This window comes from Cetorhinus maximus, chromosome 3, assembly GCF_964194155.1.
Source record: "Cetorhinus maximus chromosome 3, sCetMax3.hap1.1, whole genome shotgun sequence".
Classification (NCBI taxonomy): domain Eukaryota; kingdom Metazoa; phylum Chordata; class Chondrichthyes; order Lamniformes; family Cetorhinidae; genus Cetorhinus; species Cetorhinus maximus.
This window is the reverse complement of record NC_135881.1, coordinates 15,027,810-15,050,368: the sequence shown is the minus strand read 5'-3', so window position 1 is coordinate 15,050,368 and position 22,559 is coordinate 15,027,810. Positions and strand designations below refer to the sequence as shown.

The following is a 22,559-nucleotide window of genomic DNA, read 5'->3' as shown; positions in this document are numbered from 1 at the left end:
TGAGGGGGGATCTGATTGAAACTTACAGAATACTGAAAGGCCTGGATAGAGTGGACGTGGGGAAGATGTTTCCATTAGTAGGAGAGACTAGGACCCGAGGGCACAGCCTCAGAGTAAAGGGAAGACCTTTTAGAACAGAGATGAGGAGAAACTTCTTTAGCCAGAGAGTGGTGAATCTATGGAATTCATTGCCACAGAAGGCTGTGGAGGCCAGGTCATTGAGTGTATTTAAGACCGAGATAGATAGGTTCTTGATTGGTAAGGGGATCAAAGGTTACGGGGAGAAGGCGGGAGAATGGGGTTGAGAAACTTATCAGCCATGATTGAATGGCAGTCTTATGGGTCCCCAGGGTATTACTCTGGGTCTCTGGATTACTAGTCCAACATCACTGCAGGAGGTCCTCGGGGTAGTGTCCTCAGCCCACCATCTTCAGCTGCTTCATCAATGACCTTCCTTCCTTCAGAAGCTCAGAAGTGCGGATGTTCGCTGATGATTGCACAATGTTCAGCACCATTCATAACTCCTCAGATACTGAAGCAGTCCATATCTAAAAACAGCAATACCTGGACAATATCCAGGCTTGGGCTGACAAGTGGCAAGTAACATTCGTGCCACACAAGTGCCAGACAATGACCATCTCCAACAAGAGAGAATCCAGCTATCACCCCTTGACATTCAATGGCATTACCATCACTGAATCCCCCATTATCAACATCCTTGGGGTTATCATTGGCCAGGAACTGAACTGGACTAGCCATATAAATTATGTGGCTACAATAGCAGGTCAGAGACTAGGAATCCTGTGATGAGTAACTACCTCCTGACTCCCCAAAGCCTGTCCAACATCTACAAGGCACAAGTCAGGAGTGTGATGGAATACTCTCCACTTGCCTGGATGAGTGCAGCTCCCATAACACTCAAGAAGCTTGACATCATCCAGGACAAAGCAGCCCACTTGATTGGTACCACATCCACAAACATTCACTTCCTCCACCACCGCCACACAGTAGCAGCAGTGTGTGCCATCTACAAAATGTACTGCAGGAACTCACCAAGGCTCCTTAGACATCACCTTCCAAACCCACAACTGCTACCATCTAGAAAGACAAGGGCTGCAGACACATGGGAACACCACCACCTGGAAGTTCCTCTCCAAGTCACTCACTGTCTTGACTTGGAAATATATTGCCGTTCCTTCACTATTGGTGTGTCAAAATCCCGGAACTCCCTTCCTAACAGTACCGTAGGTGTACCTACACTACATGGACTGCAGCGGTTCAAGAAGGCAGCTCACCGCCACTTTCTCAAGGGCAACTAGGGATGGACAATAAATGCTGGCCCAGTCAGCGAAGCCCACATCCTGTGAATGAAAAATAAAATCTCCTCAACCTCTCAGCATCGGAAAGCACTCTCATCCCAGGGATCAATCTCGTGGGCCTTTTCATAATATGGCAAAAATCTCAGCCACGGTCACCATTACTGAGACTAGCTTTTTATCCCACATTTATTAGCGAACTGAATTTAAATTCCACCCCAGCTGCTATGGTGAGATTTGAACTTGCATCTTCAGAGCATTTGTCCAGGCCTCTGGATTACTGGTCCAGTAAAGTTACCACTACACTACTGTTCTCTTTTGCCCCATGTTTTTGTCCTTCTTGGTGGAAAATAACACTTGAAAAGCAAATCATTAAATGTAAAGCATTTTGTGACATCCAGAAAAAGGTAAGATATAAATGTAGGTTTCTTTCATTTTGCAAGTAATCCTAAATATGGTACCTTGACGTTTAGCTGCTGTCCTTTTCTTATTAAGGGTTGCAGTAGTATTTCTGCACCAAGAATAAAATATAACAAAAAACAAGTATAGTGCATTCCATGTAGCAGTGCACTCTCCAGACAAGATAAAACAAAGAATTCCTGCACACACAGATTAGATTGTCTTTTTGACTGACATAGTTTGTGGCTACTTGTGTCCAACACAAAATAGTTATATGCTGAAAATAAGCAGAACTATAAACTACACAAATACATCCTTTCTCTTTTTGTATCTGCCAGTGACTTACACCAATAAATTATAGGCCAGAATCTTCTGCCTGCTCCAGTGGTGGGTTTGGCAGCGGATAGGGGGTGCAGGATTTAACCACGCGAGACTTCCCACCACCACGTTTAAGTCTGTGGCAGGAATGCCTTCCAGCCCTGTAGCCAGATGAGACCCTCAAGTGCCCAATTAATGCCCACTTAAGGGCCTCATTCCACTGCTGATTGCTTTAACCCATCGGTGGGCAGGTGGGGGGTGGGCTCACCATGCAGGGAGCACAATAAGCAAACCTGTGCAGGTCATGGTGGGCGGAGGTGTGGAGTTCCTTGTTCAGTGCCTGATTGAGGGACCCAGCATCGGGAAAGTGAGGGGGAGGGGGGGGGTGACACTGAGACCATACCCTACCCTTGCTGCTGAGCCTCTGCCCTTGGGACCAGCACCCTGTGATTCTCGCCTCCTGCATCACCCACCTGTGGTCTTGGATCCTTGGAACCTAGATCTGGGCTGGTTGTCATACCAGCAGCAGCCAATACCTCCCCACTTTTGGCTGCTGGCTCTTGATTGGCCAGCAGCTCTTGGCAGGCAGGACATCTGCCCCCAGGGTCCTTGAGCCCAGGGAAAGGCCTGCCACTGGCCTGTCGAGTGCCTGAGTAGCACATGATGCAGCGCGCCGTCCCAGCAAGAGGCACCAACTCTCCACTTGGCAGCCAAGACCCCAACACCTCCTTAAGGTTCCAGCCATAGGCACACGTTAAAGTAACATTAATCTGCCTTTGCAAATCAGAGCTGTAAGATCAAATCACCAGGGAATCCTGATCAATTCAAATTCCTGGTAATGATCTGACAAATCCACACAGTTCATAGGTTCCTATAAAATGGTACAGTATTTCTATTATATGCAGGTCAGGTTGTAAACAACTCTGATCAATTGCTTGTGATAGCTTGAGCCGGTATTAAAAATGCAAATCATTAAATGATCAATTCCAATCAAATCGGGCATGCTTACTGGTCCAAATCACTTTTACCTGTTTTTAAAATATTTAGATGTGATCACCTAAATTAATTTCTACTATCAAACAAAGGGAGCACAACGGGTGTCACCGTAAGCAGCACATTCGTAACTAAGTGCACTTACCATCGCTATAATCAATTGCTGCATAGTCTCCAAGGAATAGTGAAGCAACAAAACTACTGACCAGAGAGATTCTCTACAACCAGAGAAAAAAAGAAATATTAGTGCCTACGGACATATAAAACATATAAATCACTCTGTCAAAGTCATCTACACAGCTCACATTCAATAAAGGGAGCACAGATTGATTAGAAATAGCATAAATAAAATGGACCCTGCATGGGGCAGACACTACTATGAGATGGGGAAGGAAGCCTGCGGTGGCTTCCTGAGCCAACCTGAAAACAGAATTCCTGTGATCTTGAATTTGGTAGATATTGGTCGCAAATTTACTCAGTCCACCATAACCTTTTCTACTCATGTTTTTTTACACACGTTCCCAGAGATTGAAGCAATTCTCCGAGGATTATACCATAACCATGCCAATTCAGTTTGTTTGCTGCATTATCTTAAGGTATCTGTCTGATAACACAAGCAGAGTTTCTTCCAAACAAAAAAAAAATACCGTGCTATGCATGAACAGGTCTATGCCAGTCAATGTGAAACAGCATTGCTAGGTCTACCTCAGCCTGTTAATATTAAGGTTTTTAAAAATACTATTTTCACTTTCAGTGGTTTCTCTGTCTCACCATGAATGATTCTAATTCCCCACACAATAAAGCTGTAATTTTCATATTCCACTCTTTTGTGTCAATTGCAGTAAACTGTGACAAGCAAGGAAATGTGTGCCTTTATGCCATACAATTAAAACAAAAAGCTAGGATAACTAGAGGCTATCCTCCCTCACCAAGATTTAAAATACAAGACCATAGATGCTACACATATGTGAAAATGGTGAGTGCCTGTTTTCAATAAAGTCAGACTTGTTTTAAAGGCTGCAGCAGCTTATCTGAAATGTTAATATGTTAATTAACATATTGACACAAATAGCTTTAACCTCTCTAAATATTGGGTCATTAAAGAAAACCATCAACAGAAGCAAATGCTACATGAGGAAAAACTTTTTTTAAGCAGTGAGTGGTTAGGATCTGGAATGTACTGACTGAGAGTGTGGTGGAGGCAGATTCAATCGTGGTTTTCAATAAAGATTATCTGAAGAAAAAGATTTTACAGGGCTATGGTGAAAAGGTGGGTGAGTGAGACTAGCTGAGTTGCTCTTGTAGAGTTGGCACAGAAATGATGGGCAGAATGACCTTCTTCTGTGCTATAACCATTGTATGACTCTATAAGGGGAAGCACTCGGGGCAGAACTGTCTGGCCCCGCCGACGTCGGGAACACAAGTGGACAAAGCCTGAAAGTACCAGCACCAGCTGGAATCCCGGTTTCCTGACCCCATTCCCAATGCCTGTCAGCACAGAAGCTGCCAGGAGTGCTGAGTATTTGCAGGAACAGAAAAACCTGGAAGGATGTTTGCATAAATTATTGAAAATGGCAGGGCAGGTTGAGAAAGTGGTTAAAAAGGAATATGGGATCCTGGACTCTACAGAGAACAGAGTACAAATGCAAGGGCGTTATGGCAAACTGAGATTAAACACTGGTTCAGCCTCAATTGGAGTATTGTGTTCAATTCTGGGCAGCACATTTTGGGAAGGATGTGAAAAAAAGGTGAAGAAAACATTTACTAGAATTGTTCCACTTAGTTACTTCAGTTACGTGGATAGATTGGAGAAGCTGGGGTTGTTTTCCTTAAGAGAAAGTTAGGAGTAAATTTGATAGAGATTTTCAGCATGAGGAGTCTAGACAGATTAGATAGAGGGAAACCGTTCCCATTGGCGGAAGGAACAAGAACCAGAGGACACCGATTGAAGGTGCAATGAGGAAAAACCTTTCACACAAAGAGTGGTTAGGACCTGGCATACACCACCTGAGTGTGTGGTGGAGGCAGGTTCAATGCTGGCTTTCAAAAGGGAGCTGGAAAAGCACCAGAAAAGAAAATATTTGCAGAGAGCCAGAGTGGACATGATGGGCTGAATGGCCTCCTTCGGTGCTGTAACCATTCTATGATTCTAAATAAAGGCAAGGCAAGAAGGACCAAAGATGATTGTTATTTTACCCTACAGATTTAGCTCCATTCAACACCAAGACCTGACAAGGATTTTCTGTCTGCTCAATAAGGAATAACACCACAGAGATCCGAGCTGTACTAATCTAAAATAACTATAGTTTAGGGTTACAATTTAAGGAGAACACAGAAACAGTATTATATAACAGCCTGAATTTAGACAGCAGCTTTAATGTAGAAAAACCACCTCAAGATGCTTTGGAGGCTCAAGGGAAAAAAAGCCACCAAGCCAAAGGAGCAGTTATATTAGGAAGGACGCCCAAAACCTTAGTCAATGAGTTCATTTTTGCGAATGGTCCTAAAGTACAGGGAGATTGGGAAGTTTCAACAGTGATTACTCTTCATAAGTACTAAATTGGCTGTAAAGTCCTGAAGTTGTGAGTTCTTCTTAGTATTATCAGGTATTACTAGGAAGAAAGATAGATTCTTAAGTCAGGTTCCTCCTTAATGCATGTTTGCTGCTTTGTCCTGAGTCAGCCAGCATCAAGAATCCTGACTGACACAAATAGGTGAATGAAAAATAGCCTCAGAGCCTGCTGCACTAATTTGAAAAATGACACAATATAAGAAGTTAGAAACAATCAGAAAGAAGCTTCTGGAGAAACACCAGTGTCAATGCTTGATCAGTTACTAATTTACAATACTCTCTCCTTGCAGATGTTAGCTTGATGAAAAGGATCGTGACCCACCAATTCCTTTGTTACTTCCAGATAGTGGAAAGTACTAGGCAAGTGCTCCACTTGCCCAATCAATTGTTTAATAATCCGAGCCCCTTGAAACTTTCAGCAGACAGGAAAATACCTCCTTAAATGAATCGGCCAAAGTCCCAAAAGGGCAGAGGTCCTTCTCTATCTGTAAAGACCAGAATGTAAATTTGCACATGAATGCCAGTCACAAAATGTTTCTTAGCAGAGAATGCACTGGAGTAACCCTGGATTAACTACCCTTAATATGAAGAAAAGAGCAAGTACTGAAGACCTTTATAAACTCATTGGTTATGCATAACAACTCAAATCCTTTGAAAAGAGTGAAGGACCTCAGCAACAAAAAAAAATGAGACTACCCACTCATAGCCTTCAGACAAACCTATCTTCTCTTAGGCAATCCCTCGGCGTTGAGGATGACTTGCTTCCACACTAAAAATGAGTTCTCAGCTGACTGGAGAGTCCAATGGGTGACCCACAGTCTCTGTCACATGTGGGGCAGACGGAGGTAGGGGGAACAGGTGGATGGGGTGCCTGGGTTGCTACACACTCCTTTTGTTGTCGATGCTTGGCTTCAGCTAGCCCTTGGCAATGAGACTTGAGAAATTCAGCTCCTTCCCGGGTGCTTTCCACCATTTAGGGTGGTCTTGGGCCAGGGATTCCCAGATGTCGGTGAGGATGTTGCACTTTCTCAAGGAGACTTTGCGGGTGTCTTTGAAGCGTTTTCTCTGCCCTCCTGGGGCTCACTTGCCATGCGAAGCTCCAGGTACAGCGCGTGTTTTGGGAGTCTCGTGTCAGGCCTGCGGACGATGTGGTCCGCCCAGCGGAGTTGATCGAGTGTGGTCAATGCTGCGATGCTGGGGATGCTGGCCTGAGTGAGAACACTGACGTTGGTGCACCTATCCTGCCAATGGATTTGCAGGATTTTGCAGAAGCAGAACCTTCTCCGGAAGGTGCCTGCTGTACATATAGGAGGGCGGGTATCACTACTGCACTGTGGACCATGAGCATGACCTACGGCCCAGGCACCCAAGGCCCCATTCTATTGCTGGCCAAGAAAAGAGAGGTGCTCATCAAGGACAGAGAGGCAGTCAGTGCCCACTGGAAGGAGCACTTGGAAGATCTTCTTAACAGAGACTCTGTCTTCAACACAACTGTCCTTGACTCCATCCTGCAGCATGTTATCTGTCACCATCTCAGTATAACCCCAACCCATCTTGAGGTAGAAAAGGCCATTCAACAGCTAAAAAGCAACAATGCATCAGGAGTAGATGGAATCCCCGCCAAAGCACTAAATCATGGAGGAGAAGCTCTATTGGCGTGAATACATGGCCTCATCTCCCTTATCTGGAAGGAGGAGAGCATACCAGGAGATCTCATGACGTTTAATCATGACCATCTTCAAGAAAGGTGCCAAGTCTGACTGCGGTAACTATAGAGGAATCTCCCTGCTGTTGGCCACAGTGAAGGTCATCACAAAAATCCTCTCAATCACCTCCTCCCAGCGGCTGAAGAGTTCTTCACAATAGACATGATCTTCACCGCGCGGCAACTGCAAGAGAAATGCAGGGAACAGCACCGACCCTTGTACATAGCCTTTTTTGACCTCATAAAAGGCTTCGACACTGTCAAGCACGATGAAATGTGGGGCATCCTCCTCCATTTCGGCTGCCCACAAAAGTTTGTCACCATCCTCCCCCTGCTCCGCGATAACATGCAAGTCGTGATCCTGACCAACGGATCCACCACAGACCCAATCCATGTTCGGACCGGGATCAAGCAAGGCTGTGCCATCACACTTGATGGTCTTCTCGATCTTTGTTGCCGCAATGCTCCATCTCACCCTCAGCAAGCTCCCTGCTGGAGTGGAGCTAAACTACAGAACAAACAGGAACCTGTTCAACCTCTGCCGCCTGCAGGCCAGATCCAAGGTCGTCCCATCCCCTGTCATTGAACTAGAGTATGCAGACAATGCTTGCGTCGTGCACACTCGGAGGCCGAGCTCCAAGCCATCATCAACACTTTCACCGAGAGTATGGGCCTTACACTAAACATCCATAAGATGAAGGTCCTCTACCAACCTTCCCCCTCCACAACTCACTGTCCCCCAATTAGCAAAATCCATGACAAAGCAGACCACTTTCCATATCATGGAAACCTACTGTCAAGAAGGGCAGACATCGACGACGAGGTTCAACACCACCTTCAGTGTGCCAGCGCAGCCTTCGGCCGCCTGAGTGTTTGAAGACCAGGACCTCAAACCCGGCACCAGACAAACCTTTATAAAAAGCACCACCAACATAGCAAGATCATCACTAACAGTGGAAAAGCATATTCCAAATATGAGCTATTTCTTTACCGCATTATTTTTCTCTATAAGATTAGATTTATATTTAAGAGTAGCCAGTTGCTCGTTTTCCATGTCTGAAAAATATTACACTGCAAATGGGAGATGAAAGGATAAATGAACAATAAATGTGTTCCAATTCTCTGTCTACTTTCATATAGTTACTATGTGATACTGGAACATTTAGCTTTCTTTTGGCTCATTGACTTGCATCTTCTTAGGGACGTATCCAGACTGTCACTTGCAATGGCTATGGCTTCTCTTTGTGCTCCTGCACCATTACCGTGGTATCCCCAAAGTTCTATTATTAACCCCCTCCTATTTCTCATCTACGTGCTGCCCCTGTACATTACGCAAAAGTAAGTTAGTTTTCGTATATACGCTGGCAACACCCAACTCTACCGCACCACCAGCTGTCAATCCTACGCTGTTGCTAATATATATTTATTTTATTCAGTCATAGGATGTGGGTGTCAATGGCTAAGCCAGCATTTATTGCCCATCCCTAGTTGCCTTTGAGAAGGTGAGCTGCCTTCTTGAACCACTACAGTCCATGTGGTGTAGGTACACCCACAGTCCTGTTAGGGAGGGAGCTCCAGGATTTTGACCTAGCGACAGTGAAGGGACAGCAATATATTTCCAAGTCAGGATGGTGAGTGGCTTGGAGGGGAACTTCCAGGTGGTGCTGTTTCCATGTGTCTGCTGCCCTTGTCCTTCTAGATGGTAGTGGTCATGGGTTTGGAAGGTGCTGTCTAAGGAGGTTTGGTGAGTTCCTGCAGTGCATCTTGCAGAGAGTACACACTGCTGCCACTGTTCATTGGTGGTAGAGGGCATGAATGTTTGTGGATGGGGTGCCAATCAAGCAGGCTGCTTTGTCCTGGATGGTGTCAAGCTTCTTGAGTGTTGTTGGAGCTGCACTCAACCAGGCAAGTGGAGAGTATTCCATCACACTCCTAACTGTGCCTTGTAGATGGTGGACAGGCTTTGGGGAGTCAGAGGTGAGTTACTCTCCACAGAATTCCTAGCCTCTGACCTGCTCTTGTAGTCACAGTATTTATATGGCTAGTCCAGTTCAGATTCTGGTCAACAGTAACCCCCAGGATGTTCTAGACAACAGGGAAACCTCTTGAAACAATTATTCGGGATGAAATTAATAGTCATATGGAAAAATGTGGATTGATTTGGAAGAGTCAGCATGGATTTGTTAAAGGAAAATCATGTCTAACTAACTTGCTGAAGTTTTTCAAAGAGGTAACATGGGTGGTTGATGAGGGCAAGGCCGTTGATGTGGTGTATATGGACTTCCAAAAGGCATTCAATACAGTGCCACACCACAGGCTTGTGTGGAAAGTTATAGGTCATGGAATAAAAGGGGCAGTAGCAACGTGGATACAAAATTGGCTGAGGGATTGGAAATAGAGAGTAACGTTTAATGGGTATTTTTCAGGCTGAAGAAGGTTTGTAGTGGAGTTCCCCAGGGGTCAGTATTGGGACCCTTGCTCTTCCTTGATATATATAAATGATCTAGATTTTGGTATGCAGGGGGCAATTTCAAAGTTTGCGGATGACATAAAACTTGTGGGAATTGTAAACTGTGAGGAGGACAGTGCAGAACTTCAAAAGGACATTGACACATTGGTGGAGTGGGCAGATAGGTGGCAGATGAAGTTCAACGTGGAGAAGTGTGAGGTGATATACTTTGGTATAAAGAACATGGAGAGACAGTGTAAAATAAAAAATGCTATCCTAAAGAGCGTGCAGGAGCAGAGAGACCTGGTGTATATGTACATAAGTCATTAAAGGTGGCAGGGCAGGTAGCTAGAGCTATTTCTAAAGCATCCAGTGCTCTAGGCTTCATTAATAAGGACATAGAGTACAACAGCATGGAGGTTATGATGAACTTATATAAGACACTGGTTCTACCTCAGCTGGAGTATTATATACAGTTCTGGGCACCACACTATAGGGAGGATATGAACGCATTGGAGGGAGTGCAGAAGAGGTTTACAAGAATGGTTCCAGGGATGAAACATTTCGGTTATGAGGAAGGATTGGAGAAGTTGGGACCGTTTTCCTTGGAGAGGAGAAGGCTGAGAGGAGACTTGATAGAAGTTTTCAAAATCATGAGGGATCTGGACAGAATAGACAGGGAGAAACTGTTCCCGCTCGTAAACGGGTTGAGAACCAGAAGGCACGGTTTTAAAGTGTTTTGCAAAAGAAGCAATTGCGAGGTGAGAAAAAACTTTTTCACACAGCAAGTAGATGGGGTTTGGGATGCACTGTCTGAAAGTGTGGTGGAAGCAGGTTTGATTGAGGCATTCAAGAGGGCATTGGGTGATTATCTAAATAGAAACAATGTGCAGGGTTATGGGGAAAAGGCAGGAGATTGGCACTAAGTTAAAATGCTCAGGGAACCAGTGCGGACACGATGGGCCGAATGGCCTCCTTCGATACCATGTCAATTCTGTGATTGTGTGATATGTTGATAATGGGGGATTCAGTGATGGTGTTGCCACTAAATGTCAAGGGGCGATGATTAGATTCTCTCTTGTTGAAAATGGTCACTGCCTGGTCACTTGTGTGGCGCAAATGTTATGTTTATCCAACATCCAGTACGAGAGAAGCAGAAATTACCTTTGATTAAAAATTGTGAAGACTGCCGTCATTGTTTTCAGACCCTGGACAAACTCTTTGTCCCTAGCCGCTAACTCCATCCCTCTCCTTGGCAACAGTCCAACACTAAATCAGTCTCTTCGCAACTTTGAAGTCATACTTGACATGAGTTTCAAATCACATATTTGTTCTATCACTGAGACTGCCTATTTCCACCTTTATAACATTTCCCAGCATTTCCCCTGTCTCATCTCATTTGCTACTGAAGCCCTTCTAGACTTGACTATTCCAACACACTCCTGGCATATTCCCAATAAATTTTACCCTCCATATATTAAGGTCATCCAAAACCCTGCTGCCTGCATGTCCCAACTCGCACCAAGTCCCATTCATCTTTCACCCGTGTGATCACTGACCTACACTGTCTCCTGGTCAAACAACATCTTGATTTTAAAATTCTCATCCTTGCCTTCATACCTTCCATGGCCTTCCCCTCCCTAGCTCTTCTGACCCTATAACCCTCCAAGCTAACTGTGCTCATTTAATTCTGGACTCCTGAATATCCCCGATTCTAATCGCTCCATCATTAGAAGCTGTGCCTTCAATTGCCTAGGCCATAAAATCTGGAATTTCCTCCCATACCTCTCTACCTCGCTTTCCTCCTTTAGGTCACTCCTTGATACCTAATTCCTAATACCTCCTTATCTCCTGAATAAATATTACCTATGTTACAAGGGTGACTACACTTCAAAGATACTTCACTAGTTGCAAAGCACTTTTGAGACATCCAGTAGTCATGAAAAGTACTTTATTCAAGCCTTTCTTTCTCTATGTGGCTCGGTGCTATGTTTTGTTTATAATGCTCCTGTGAAGTGCATTAGGACATTTTATTGCGTTAGAGGTTTTTTTTATTTGTTCATGGGGTGTGGGCATCACTGGCTCGGCCAGCACTTATTGCCTATCCCTAATTGCCCATGAGATATGTATCAAATAACTCCATGAGGTAATAGCGGGGGGGACAAATCCCTGCCCGCCCCACCATGAGATTCGGTGAGCTCCTTGCTAATGCTTAATTAGCGAGCTGAAAAATGGACAATCTGGCACCAGAATTCGCCCCGGCACCCAGCGGGAATCATGCCAAATTTCCCGGAGGTCCACCAACCTAACTACGCCAGCCTGGGGGGAGGTCGCCAGGGAGATCAGCACACACGGGCCACAAAAAAGCAATGCCCTGCTGTGCAGGAAGAGGATGAATGATCTCATCCACTCCACCAGGGTAAGTCAGCCTTCTCCTCACTCCAAACTTACACTCTCAGAGGGGCTTCAGGGATTCTAAAGGGTTACAGTCCACAGGGATCTCATTCGCTGCCAGCAGAAGGGACATCAGCACTGATTGTCTGGCAGACACTTTAACGTCACTATCTCATCTAACATCCTGGTGTCTTCAGCCCTTACTGGGGAGGGCTCAGCACACACAGCAGGCATGCAAGTTTATGATCTTCTCTTTCATCCATGGTGCTCACAGTCAGTCCATCTGTCTTTGTGCAAGGCAAGATCTCCCATAATAAAAGGGATAGATCCCAGAGCAGAAGGGGGATGCCGGAGTTAAGGCCACTCTCCCCCTACGAGGAGTAGACGGCAGAGCTGGCTGGAGAGGACAAGGACCGTTCCTGGACAAAAGACGAGATCGGCATCTCTCAACATACCAGTGAGGGTCCATGCAGTATAGACATCGGCCAAATGCAGACAATGACTGTGAGTTACCTATAATGTAGGAGCCCGTCTAGCCAATGGCTAATTATCTCTTTTGTCTATTCCAGCCACCAGCAAGAAAAGGCAAAGCACCAGCCAGTGCATCAGCCCCAGCCCCCAGTCAGCTCAGATCTTGAGGAAGAATTTGAAGATGACCCATCACTGCATTCAGCTGCACCCTGCACCAACACAGATATACACACACACACACTTCTAGTTCTGGAGCAGGCTCGGGGACACTGTCTGGTGAGCACCTCACAGTCCACAACAGGCATAGACAATAACAGCCAAAGTCTCCAGCAGTCCACAACAGGTGAAGGCAATAACAGGCAAGGTCTCTGACAATAGAAGGACTGCAGGAGAGCAGGCCTCTGCTTAGTCAGACTCCGATGACAAGCCTCTGGAATTGGCCCTCAGAAAAACGTTGGAGCTGCAAAGACAGGCAGGGGAACAGCAGGGTTGTCAGAGACTGTCAGCAGATTAGAACAAAGGATGGAGGAGTCTATCCACGTACTGTCTGATGTCGTGGCTCCGGCATGCGAGTGCCTCAAGGTCACCATTGGAAGGATGGTGGTCGCTGTGGAGACACCGGTCTAACAGAATGCTCAGTTTCTACCGGATTTGTGCTCAGGCCAGCTCACCATCTCGCTAGTCACGAGTGCGTTCCAGCAGTGGCTAGGCGAGAGCGGATAGGGGCACATCAACCTCCCTCCAGGAGCCTGCAGATCATGGCTCAGCTGAGATCTATTAACATCTGTCTAATGCCAATTGAAGCAGGACATGAGCTGAAAATTATTGTGCCCCTTCAATCGGCCACAAATTGCAGTCGTTGTACTCCCGATGTGGCATATCCAGGCATCACGGTCAATGGACTGTGCTTCCCACTGGCGATGGTCGATGTGGCACACAAATAGGGCCTTCTTCAGGGAGTCCTTGAAACATTTGCATGGGCTCCTATTTTCCGTTTACTGGTGATCAGCTCTCTGTACACCACGATCTTGGGCAGGTGACTGTCGTCCATCCAGGCAACATGACCCATTAAACGCAGGAGGATGGCCTTCATGCTGGTGATGTTGGCTGTTTCCAGGACTTAAATGTTTGTGATGCAATCCTGCCAGCAGATCTTTAAGATGCTGAGGAGGCAGTGCTCTAGAGAACGGTACAGGACCCATGACTCGGGACCACACAGTAGGGTGGTGAGGACTATGGCTTTGTACACTTTGAGTTTACTCTGTTCTCTGAGGCTGTGGTTGCTCCAAACTCATTTGTAGAGTTTGCCGAATGCGATGTTTGATTTTGAAAGCCTATTATCCATTTCCTTGTCTATGGTGGCATCAAATGAGATGATGCTCCCCAAATTGGTAAATTGCTTGACGGCATTCAGTTCATTTCCCACGATGACAATGCTTGGTGGTCTATATTCTTCTTAGGGTGCAGGCTGACACAGGACTACAGCTTTCTTTAAACTGATTTTTAGTCCAAAGAGTTGTGCCGCCTTGGAAAAACATCTTGTTATACTTTGCAGGTCTGACTGACTGTGGGCCAAGAGAGCACAGTCATCAGCGAAAAGAAGTTCACAGATGAATTTTTCTTGTGTCTTTGTATGAGCCTGAAGACACCTGAGGTTGAAAAGACCTTCATCAGTCCGGAAGCATACATAAACTCCCTCCTCAAAGTCTTCTATTGCCTTTCCTCAGGTAAGGTGACCAAAACTGTACACAATACTCCAGGTGCAGTCTCGCCAAGGTTCTATATAATTGCAGTAAGACATCTTTACTCCTATACTCAAATCGTATTGTAATAAAGGCCAACATACCACTTGCCTTCTTAATTGTTTACTGTACCTGCCTGTTAGCTTTCAGTGACTCATGAACGAGGATACCAAAGTCCCTTTGAAGTTCAACAATTCCCAGTCTCTCACCATTTAAGAAATACTCTGTATTTAACCTCACATTTCTCCACATTGTATTCCATCTGCCAACTTTTTGCCCACTCACTTAGCCTCTCCAAATCCCCTTGAAGCATCTTTGCATCCTCCTCACAACTCATACTGCAACCTAGTTTTGTGTCATCTCCAAATTTCAATCCCCACATCCAAATCATTGATATAGACTGTGAATAGGTGGGGCCCAAGCACTGATCCTTGTGGTACCTCACTAGTCACAGCCTACCAACCTGAAAATTTATTCCTACACTCTGTTTTCTGTCTGTTAACCAGTTCCCAATCCATGCCAGTATATTCCCCCCCATTCCATGTGTCTCTGCACTTAGTATCTCTGTAGTTTTGTGCTTTTATGTACACAGCTTACAATGCAACCTATCTTTGTGACATTAGGAAATTTGGAAACATGACTTTCTATCCTATCATCTAAATCATTAATAAATTAAGTGAATAAAGTTGAAGCCCCAAAACAGATCCTTGCGATACACCACAAGTTACATTCTGCAAATTAGTGTACCAACCCATCATTTCTGCTCTCTGTCTCCTGACGCCCAAACAATTTCCTAACCAGGTCAATAAATCAAATCAATTTAAACTATCAGTCTCTTTTGCAGGACTTTATCAAATGCCTTCTGGAAGGCTTTCCTGACACTGATTGTCAGTTCAAACTCCTCGCCCAGGAGAATCAATCTACAAGCTATTGCAAGTGAACTTCAGTATGGGATGCCAGCGCAGCTTCATCAGCAAACAGCAACTCACAGACTAGGACATCGCACACTTTGGTCTTGGCACGCAGTCTTGCCAAGTTGAACAGCTTGCCGTCAGTTCTGGCATGCAGGTAGACATCCTCATTTGAGTTGCCAAAAGCGCACAATAGCAGCATGGAGAAAAATATGCCAAACAGAGTTGGCACCAGGATGCAGCTCTGCTTTACCCAGTTGCTGATCTTGAAAGAGTCTGATGTCGCTCCATTGCAACGGATACAAACGTATGAATTAGGAGCAGGAGTGGGCCATTCGGCCCCTCGAGCCTGATCTGCCATTAAATAAGAATCTGATTGTAACCTCCTGCCTTTTACCCCCTTGTTAATCAAGAATCTATCTAGCTCTGCCTCAAAAATATTCAAGGATTCTGCTTCCACTGCCTTTTGAGGAAGAAAGTTCCAAAGGCTCACTACCTTCAAGAGAAAAAAAATTCTCTTCGTCTCTGTCTTAAATGGGTGACCCTTTATTTTAAAACAGTGACCCCTGACAAAATATGTTCTCCGTTGGCTGAGTCAGGTGAGTTGAATAGGTGACAGCCACATCCCTAAAGACATGCTCAATGGCGAGCTTGCTATCGGCACGGGGCCAACAGGTCATCCACATCTGCAATATAAGGATGTCTGCAAGCGAGACCTCAAGTTGACCAAGATCAGAGTCGATGCTGGGAATTCCATGCTGCTGCCTGGAGACAAGCAGTCAGGGAGGGCGTGGAAAAAGCAGAGGACAAAAGAAATGACCAGATGGCAGAAAAGAGAGCCCACTGGAAGGAAAAAACATCAGTCGACCTCAGGCCTAGCAATGTTCAATGCAGAAATTACATACACCCAGGGTGCAGTCCACCGTCTCCCAAGATGGACAGATGCTATCAATCTGGTAGGCATTATGCAAACATAAAAACTTACAAACATACTAATTGGGAGGGAGTTCCAGATTTTGACCCAACGACAGTGAAGGGACTGCGATATATTTCCAAGTCAGGATGGTGAGTGGCTTGGAGGGCAAATTCCAGCTGGTGGTGTTCCCATTTATCTGCTGCCCTTGTCCTTCTAGATGATAGTAGTCATGGGTTTGGAAGGTGCTGTCGAAGGAGCCTTGGTGAATTGCTGCAGTGCATCTTGTAGATGGTACACACTCCTGCTAATGTGTGTCGGTGGTGGAGCAAGTGAACGTTTGTGGATGTGGTGCCAATCAAGCAGGCTGCTTCGTCCTGGATAGTGTCAACCTTCTTGAGTGTTATGGGAGCTGCACTCATCCAGGCAAGAGGGGAGTACTCCATCACACTTCTGACTTGTGCCTTGTAGATGGTGGACAGGCTTTGGGGACTCAGGAGGTGAGTTACTCATCGCAGGATTCCTAGCCTCTAACCTGCTCTTGTAGCCACATTATTCATATGGCTAGCCCAGTTCAGTTTCTAGTTAACGGTAACCCCGAGGATGTTGATCGTGGGGGATTCAGTGATGGTAATGCCATTGAATATCATGGGGTAATGGTGTTATGACACAGCAGTTGGTAAAGGCTGAGTTGTTTAAATCCCAGAGGGAAACTTGAACAACTGTTATAACCTATATTTTCAATTGGTATGTTTGAGATGCAGCTCTGAATTCAGGAATAACACGACCGAGCCTCGAAAGGTTTTTTAATACAAAACTAAATTAAACATTTATTAATTTAACAACAAATTAAACACATACACACGTCTACAAACTACTACCATAATAACTTTTAACCAAATCCCCAAATTAATCTCTCCCTGGTAAGTCTTCACCAAGGCAACAGTAACACACAGACTATAAAGACACCAGGCAAAGCACATTTGACCGTATGAGTTCAAAATGAAGTTCCTTTCTATTTGTTTCCTTTGCAGACACAGTAGTAGGCTTACAGGCTGGTTAGATGTTAAATGTACCTGACTTACACACACAAACTCCTTTTTGTTTATACTTAGCTTCTCCTTTGAATGTAAATTTTCCATTGTATTACTAGGTTTTTTTAAATTTTACCTCTCCTAACAATAAACCCTTTTATTCCACCAATTTTATTAATAATATAAACATATTGCTTGGCATCTCCCAGCTAGGTGCAAGATTTTATTCCCACTCTTGAATGCTTTATTCAACAAATGCAAATTTACACTTTACCTTTTAACTTCCTTACGTTTATCTAATTAACATCTCAAACCATTATACATCAAAGCACCCAGACCAGCTGGTTTTAATCCAATTAAGACACTCACAGACACACACATAGACACACACCTTACCACAATTCAAATTTAAAAATAATTTCCAATAACATTATAGACATTAATATCTCTTCATGACAATGGTTAGATTCTTTCTTGTTGCCTGGCACTTGTGTGGCGCGAATATTACTTGTCACCCCGAGCGTGGATATTGTCCAGATCTTGCTGCATTTGGACATCGACTGCTTCAGTATCTGAGGAGTCGCAAATGGTGCTGAACATTGTGCAATCATCAGCGAGCATCCCCACGTCTGGCCTTATGATGGAAGGAAGGTCATTGATGAAGCAGCTGAAGATGGTTGGGCCTAGAACACTACCCTGAGGAACTCCTGCAGTGATGTCCTGGAACTGAGATGACTGACCTCCAACAACCACAACCATCTTCCTTTATGATAGGTATGACTCCAACCAGCGAAGAGTTTCCCCCCCCGATTCCCAATGACTCCAGTTTTGCTAGGGCTCCTTGATGCCACACTCGGTCAAATGCAGCCTGGATGTCAAGGGCAGTCACTCTCACCTCACCTCGGGAGTTCAGCTCTTTTGTCCATGTTTGAACCAAGGCTGTAATGACGTCAGGAGCTGAGTGGCCCTGGCGGGACCCAAACTGGGCATCAGTGAGTAGGTTATTGTTAAGCAAGTTCTGCTTGATAGCACTGTTGATGACCCCTTCCATTATTTTACTGATGATCAAGAGTAGACTGATGGGGCAGTCATTGGCCGGGTTGGATTTGTCCTGCTTTTTGTGCACAGGACATACCTGGACAATTTTTCACATAGCCGGGTAGATGCCAGTGTTGTAGCTTTACTGGAACCGCTTGGCTAGGAGCGTGGCATGCACGCTATTTTCTTATTTTCATTGACAATATCACTGTTAACAGTTTCCAAGAGACTCACAATGCTCCTGAAAACCCTCTTTTGTGAAAGATTTTTCTGTTGATTTTGTTATTGCTTGCAATTTTCATACACCCTTTTGGTAGCTCTTACAATGCTTCGTCACTCTTTGCTGTTCTCCCATTTGCCAGGATCTCTGCTTTTGTTTGCATTTTTTGATGCTTTTTCTGTTAGCTTTTATATTGCCTCATCTTTTTTGGCAAGTTGAGACTTATTTGCCCCTTAGGGGGTAAACGTTATTTGCATATCATGCTAAATTATTTTTTGAATACCTCCCACTGATCTTCTGTCATTTTACACATTAACAGATTTGCCCAGTTTACTGTGGACAGTTTCTATCTCATGCCATTGAGGGTACCCTTAACTAAATCTAGAATCACAGCAGCTGTTTCACATTTCTTCCCCTCAAACTCTACCTTGAACTCCATCTTATTATGATCACTGTTAGAATTATAGAATGGGTATAGCACAGGAGACCATTTGGCCTATCGTGTCTGTTCAGCTCTCCCCACCCTTTCCCCTAGCCCTGCAGATTTTTTCCCTTCAGGCAGTTATCAAATTCCTTTTTGAAAGCCACTATTAATCTGTCTCCACCACACTCTCAGGCAGTGCATTGCAGGTCCTAACCACAAAAAGATTTTCCTCATTTCACCTTTGATTCTTCTGCCATTCACCATAAATTGGTGTTCTCTGGTTTTTAACACTTATGCCAAAAGGAACAGTTTCTCTCTATCTCCAGAGGCCCGACCCCTCAAGATTTAGAGTATTTCTATCAAATCTCCTCTCAACCTTCTCTTCTCAACGAGAAGAACTTCAGCTTCTCCAATCTACCCATGTACCTGAAGTCCTACATCCGTGGAACAATTCCTTAAATCTTTTTTGCACTGTTAGGCTAAATCTGGCTCATGACACATTGCTAAATCTAATATGGCATGAGTCCTTATTAGTTCTAGAACATACTGTAGCAGAAAAATATCCCGGAAACACTCAAGAAATCCATCACCTTTCTAAGGTGTGCTAGTCTGCTTATCTCAATCTCTATGAAAGCTAAAAGTCTCTTTAGATCTTATCACATGGTATATTTAGCTTTCTGTGCTAATCTTCTTGTAGCCATGTGTCATTAATGACTGAATTAGCATACCCTCCAAGTTGAATTTGTTCTTTATACTGAGTGTATTGTACAAAGAATGTTTATTTGGGTCACACAATCTTCTGCTCTAATGTTTTACTCATATTTCTTAATTCTCACCCCTGGTTTAATTACTTTACATCTTTTAGTTTTCCCTTTACCTGTAGTGCCTAAAAGCACAAGGTCTGACTGTTACTTGGCTTTTTTCTGTTTTGTTTATTTGTTATCTAAACTAACTTTTACACCTGAGTCCTTGCCATTTACCAGTTTACAACATTCACTTTTTTGTTACTATTTAAAGTCCGTGACTGCACTATTTATCCTTTCCGCTGAGACCCTGCTTCCAAGCCTTGTTCGGGTGGAGCCCATTTCAATGGTACAGTTCCTTCCTGTCCCAATACTGATGGCTGTATAATAGAACCCCTCTTTCTATTACCATTCCTTTAAACACTTATTCACCTCCACAATATGTTTATCACTATGCCAATTTGCACGTGGCCCAGGTAACATTCCAGAAATTATAACCGGAGGTCCTGTTCTTTAATTCAGCTCCTAGTTTCAGGTACTATCCAAACGAGCTCTTGAATACTTTTCTCAATGATGATGGTTCCAGCTTGGGCTACACAAACTGGATCTGGATCCTCCCCCCTCCTTTTCCAATATCTTTTAATAGAATCATTATAGCAGTGGTCTTTCTGTCCCTGTACACTCTTTAGAGTTGTGCCATTAAGTTTATATTGCCTCTCCCTTGCCCTTCTGCGAAAATGCATCGCCTAACAGTTGACTGTATTAAATTCCATCTGCCACTTGTCTGCCCTTTTGCTAGCCTATCTACGTCCTGTTGCAGTTGACTGACATTATCCTTATTGTCTGAAAACCTCCAAGTTTTGTATTATAAGCAAATTTTGAAATTTTACTCCATATTCCAACATCCAAACCATATGTCAAAAAGGTGCGGGTCCTAGCACTGATCCTTGGGAAACACCGCAGTCTACAATCCTCCAGTCTGAAAAATATGCCAGCTGAAGATGTCCCTCACCCTGGCACCAGGTTGGCAACATATCATATTCTTTGATCTGCTTACAAAGGATCCTATCAGTCCCCCAAGTTATTGAATTCCTTACAACTACCACATTACGCTTCTCCTCCTCCTTCTCTCCATTGGACAACCATCGGACAAGGTGCCATGGTCCACATTCTGGCTGTCTTTCCAACAGTCTTTACCTTTATCCACACAGTTAGCAGCACATTGTATTTGTTGGATAGGATCAATTTCCGCAGAGGCACAGCACATGACTGGAGAGATACAGTAAGTCCTCACTTAAAGTTGTGGTTGCGTTCCTGAAAATCGCCACTTTAAGTGAATCATGGGTTCCCATTGGAATCAATGTTCAAGCCAGAGTTAGGCCCCGTTGTACATTTCTCGCCCAGAAAAACAATGCACATTGAAATACTGTACCATACAGGTACAGCACTGTGCATTCCTGGCCGAAATAACTTGATAAATAAAATACAACACTAAATATAAAAATACAATATACAAATTTAATCTTTTAAAAAATTACATTTCCTCACCTCAGTGCACAGTACTTTTAGAATGACCAGGCTCCATCTAGTGACAGAAGCTGGTAAGTGCAGTTAGCAGCTACCTGTACTAACTTCTGCCATTAGATGGAGCCCAGGACATCATGCGGGTTTCAGAGCAATGCCAGAAGCAGGAAACTCTTTCGAGTTACCAACAGTCACAGATTGCAACTTCTTTCGAGTACAATCACAGTTCTTGGTTTTCCAGGAGTGGGACATGAACCCACAACCCTCTGATTCAAAGGCGAGGGTGCTATGAACTGAGCCACAGCTGACACCTCGGCCAGAAGCAGGAACTGGGGCGGAATTTTTTCAACCCGTCGCAGCGGGGGCGGGGCCATGACATGCAGCAAGCCATTCAAAAGTCCACTGACTTCGGCGGAACCGTAAAATCCCACTGGCGTAAAATTGCTTAACAGGAATCAGGAGTCACTGAAGAACAGGCCCCAAAGACTCAGGTAAGGACAGAGGCCGGGAGGCAAGGGTGGGGGGTGGAGGGGAGTCGGCAAGGCGGGAAGAGACAATTAAGGCGAGGACTCAGCAATCTGACAGGATTTAATAGGGTAGATACCGGGAGGATGTTTCCATTTGTGAGAGAGACTAGAACCAGTATACACAGTTTAAGAATAAGAAGTCTACCATTTAAGATTATGGGGAGGAGAATTTTTTTTCTCTGTGTTGTTAGTCTGTGGAATTCTCTTCCCCAGGGAGCAGTGGAGGCTGGGCCATTGAATTTATTCAAGGCAGAGTTAGACAGATTTTTGATTGACAAGGGAATCAAGGGTTATGGGAGCAGGCGGCGAAGTGGAGTTGAGACCACCAGATCAGCCATGATCTTATTGAATGGTGGAGCAGGTTCAAAGGGCCGAATGGCCTACTCCTGTTCCTAAATCCTATGTTCGGCAAGGGGGTGGTGGGGCAGTTGGCAAGGGGGAGGAGTCAGTAAGGGGGGTTAGTTGGCAAGGCTGGGAGAGGCAAGAGGGGGGGGGCGGGAATTGGCAAGGGCGACCAGGAGGAAGAAGGACTGAAGGGAGAGAGTGGAAGCACTGCAGGAAAAGTCATTTGAGCAGGCGGGCCACAGAAGAGGAAGAGGAAGGCAAAGACGTTAGAGTGAAGCTGGCAACGTTAAATGGATATATCGACACTATACTTATGACGTTAAAGTGAAACAACATTAAGTGAGTCGTCTTTAAGTGTGGACTTACTGTATTGGAAGATTCCGTTTCTAGCATGAGTGCCATGATGCCTCAGGCCTTCATGCTGAGGTCCACATCTGTGGAAAGAGTGGCTACCTGCCTGGAGCATCAGGTGTGACAGGCAGCCTGTTGGACAGGTGCATGTTGGCTCTCAGCAAAGGCTA

The 22,559-nt window shown here is 44.7% G+C and overlaps 1 protein-coding gene across 6 annotated transcripts in view; it reads right to left on the bottom strand.

Annotated features, from left to right (window-relative positions):
- Positions 1-22,559, bottom strand: part of xylb (xylulokinase homolog (H. influenzae)) — a 234,638-nt gene that overhangs the window by 194,509 nt on the left and 17,570 nt on the right. For all 6 annotated transcript variants that reach the window (XR_013575300.1, XR_013575308.1, XR_013575305.1 and 3 more), the window contains one exon: positions 3,172-3,244. Coding sequence is in view for 3 of the 6 variants with exons in the window: in XM_078536759.1 (XP_078392885.1) it covers positions 3,172-3,244 (73 nt within the window). In the remaining 3 variants the exon portion in view is untranslated. The remainder of the gene's footprint in view (positions 1-3,171; positions 3,245-22,559) is intronic.